Source organism: Eucyclogobius newberryi, unplaced genomic scaffold (assembly GCF_026437365.1).
Source record: "Eucyclogobius newberryi isolate DKJ021-1_F unplaced genomic scaffold, fEucNew1.0.hap1 SCAF_11, whole genome shotgun sequence".
Lineage (NCBI taxonomy): Eukaryota > Metazoa > Chordata > Actinopteri > Gobiiformes > Gobiidae > Eucyclogobius > Eucyclogobius newberryi.
The window spans coordinates 37,695,924-37,699,068 of NW_027315735.1; the positions used below are offsets into that span (position 1 = coordinate 37,695,924).

Genomic DNA, 3,145 nt, shown 5'->3' on the forward strand with positions numbered 1-3,145 from the left:
AGCGTTTAAAGCGGTGAGGAAAGAGCGTTTGAAGAGGTGAGGAAAGAGCGTTTAAAGCGGTGAGGAAAGAGCGTTTAAAGCGGTGAGGAAAGAGCGTTTAAAGAGGTGAGGAAAGAGCGTTTAAAGAGGTGACGAAAGAGCGTTTAAAGAGGTGAGGAAAGAGCGTTCAAAGAGGTGAGGAAAGAGCGTTTAAAGAGGTGAGGAAAGAGCGTTTAAAGAGGTGAGGAAAGAGCGTTCAAAGAGGTGAGGAAAGAGCGTTCAAAGAGGTGAGGAAAGAGCGTTTAAAGAGGTGAGGAAAGAGCGTTCAAAGAGGTGAGGAAAGAGCGTTTAAAGAGGTGAGGAAAGAGCGTTTAAAGAGGTGAGGAAAGAGCGTTTAAAGAGGTGAGGAAAGAGCGTTCAAAGAGGTGAGGAAAGAGCGTTCAAAGAGGTGAGGAAAGAGCGTTCAAAGAGGTGAGGAAAGAGCGTTCAAAGAGGTGAGGAAAGAGCGTTTAAAGAGGTGAGGAAAGAGCGTTTAAAGAGGTGAGGAAAGAGCGTTTAAAGAGGTGAGGAAAGAGCGTTCAAAGAGGTGAGGAAAGAGCGTTTAAAGAGGTGAGGAAAGAGCGTTTAAAGAGGTGAGGAAAGAGCGTTTAAAGAGGTGAGGAAAGAGCGTTTAAAGAGGTGAGGAAAGAGCGTTTAAAGAGGTGAGGAAAGAGCGTTCAAAGAGGTGAGGAAAGAGCGTTTAAAGAGGTGAGGAAAGAGCGTTCAAAGAGGTGAGGAAAGAGCGTTTAAAGAGGTGAGGAAAGAGAGTTCAAAGAGGTGAGGAAAGAGCGTTTAAAGAGGTGAGGAAAGAGCGTTTAAAGAGGTGAGGAAAGAGAGTTCAAAGAGGTGAGGAAAGAGAGTTCAAAGAGGTGAGGAAAGAGCGTTCAAAGAGGTGAGGAAAGAGCGTTTAAAGAGGTGAGGAAAGAGCGTTTAAAGAGGTGAGGAAAGAGCGTTTAAAGAGGTGAGGAAAGAGAGTTCAAAGAGGTGAGGAAAGAGCGTTCAAAGAGGTGAGGAAAGAGCGTTCAAAGAGGTGAGGAAAGAGCGTTCAAAGAGGTGAGGAAAGAGCGTTTAAAGAGGTGAGGAGTTTAAAGAGGTGAGGAAAGGCCTCTCACGCGCCGCTCTCACAGTACTTGTACTCACAGTACTCACAGTACTCAGTACTCACAGTACTTGTACTCTCAGTACTCACAGTACTCAGTACTCGCAGTACTTGTACTCGCAGTACTTGTACTCACAGTACTTGTACTCACAGTACTCACAGTACTTGTACTCACAGTACTCGTACTCACAGTACTTGTACTCACAGTACTCAGTACTCACAGTACTCAGTACTCACAGTACTTGTACTCACAGTACTTGTACTCACAGTACTCACAGTACTCGCAGTACTCACAGTACTCACAGTACTCGCAGTACTCGCAGTACTCACAGTACTCACAGTACTCACAGTACTCAGTACTCGCAGTACTTGTACTCACAGTACTCACAGTACTCAGTACTCACAGTACTCACAGTACTTGTACTCACAGTACTCACAGTACTCACAGTACTCTCAGTACTCACAGTACTCACAGTACTCTCAGTACTCACAGTACTCTCAGTACTCTCAGTACTCTCAGTACTCTCAGTACTTGTACTCACAGTACTCTCAGTACTCACAGTACTTGTACTCACAGTACTCTCAGTACTCACAGTACTTGTACTCACAGTACTCTCAGTACTCACAGTACTCTCAGTACTCTCAGTACTCTCAGTACTCTCAGTACTTTCAGTACTCACAGTACTCACAGTACTCGCAGTACTCGCAGTACTCACAGTACTCACAGTACTCACAGTACTCACAGTACTTCTACTCTCAGTACTCTCAGTACTCTCAGTACTCTCAGTACTCTCAGTACTCACAGTACTCACAGTACTCACAGTACTCACAGTACTCTCAGTACTCTCAGTACTCTCAGTACTCTCAGTACTCTCAGTACTCACAGTACTCGCAGTACTCGCAGTACTCGCAGTACTCGCAGTACTCGCAGTACTCGCAGTACTCACAGTACTCACAGTACTCACAGTACTCACAGTACTTCTACTCTCAGTACTCTCAGTACTCTCAGTACTCACAGTACTCACAGTACTCACAGTACTCACAGTACTCTCAGTACTCTCAGTACTCTCAGTACTCTCAGTACTCTCAGTACTCTCAGTACTCACAGTACTCACAGTACTCACAGTCACAGTACTCACAGTACTTGTACTCTGCTCCTCAGTCTCCCATGGCGGCTCTGGCTTCTTCGGTTCTGGCTGAAGTTCCTTCTCAGCTCGTGTCTCACTTTAAGGCCAGAGCTCTGGATCCACTCAAACCTCCAGAGAAGAAGTAAACTACAAGAACTACAAGAACTACAAGAACTACAAGAACTACAAGAACTACAACTCCCAGAGTCGGGGACCATCTGCATATTCAAATGAGGACGACGCCCACCTCCTCCCAAAACCACGCCACAGTCACGTGACCTCAGAAACTCAAAGTGAATACCTATTATTGACCTTATTGGGCCCCGCCCTCTTTCCCCTCATGATCTCTGGTTGTAGTTCCAGCTCCGCTCCGGCGGGGGCGCTCCTCCGGCGGGGGCGCTCCTCCGGCGGGGGCGCTCCTCCGGCGGGCGCTCTACCAACACTTAAACACTTTTATACACTTATGACGTCATCAGCAGTAAAATGTCTAAATTCAGTTATCTGTGATTTTCCAACAAAAACCAACAGGAGTTCTGAGGTCACGTGACATAAACTACAACTCCCATCATGCACTTCACAGTCTCCATATGACTTATGTTCTAATATGAATCTAATATTAATGTAATATTACTGTTACTTTAAGAAGGGACCAATCCAAGAGTACCTCCGGCCCCTGAGAGGAGGGCCCCTGAGAGGAGGGACCTGAGAGGAGGGCCCCTGAGAGGAGGGCCCCTGAGAGGAGGGCCCCTGAGAGGAGGGCCCCTGAGAGGAGGGCCCCTGAGAGGAGGGCCCCTGAGAGGAGGGACCTGAGAGGAGGGACCTGAGAGGAGGGACCTGAGAGGAGGGACCTGAGAGGAGGGACCTGAGAGGAGGGACCTGAGAGGAGGGACCCTGAGAGGAG

General features: G+C 47.5%; 1 protein-coding gene across 2 annotated transcripts in view; it reads left to right on the forward strand.

Moving 5' to 3' along the window:
- The window catches only part of LOC140354822 (copine-1-like), a 46,811-nt gene extending 43,918 nt beyond the window's left edge, over positions 1-2,893 (forward strand). Inside the window, exon 15 of one of the 2 annotated variants that reach the window (XM_072440063.1) lies at positions 2,280-2,892. In XM_072440063.1, the coding sequence (XP_072296164.1) occupies positions 2,280-2,390 (111 nt within the window). In that variant the 3' untranslated portion in view covers positions 2,391-2,892. Of the gene's footprint in view, positions 1-2,279 lie in introns of both variants that reach the window. The other variant, XM_072440064.1, reaches the window with a different exon arrangement.
- The last annotated feature ends 252 nt before the right edge of the window (positions 2,894-3,145 follow it).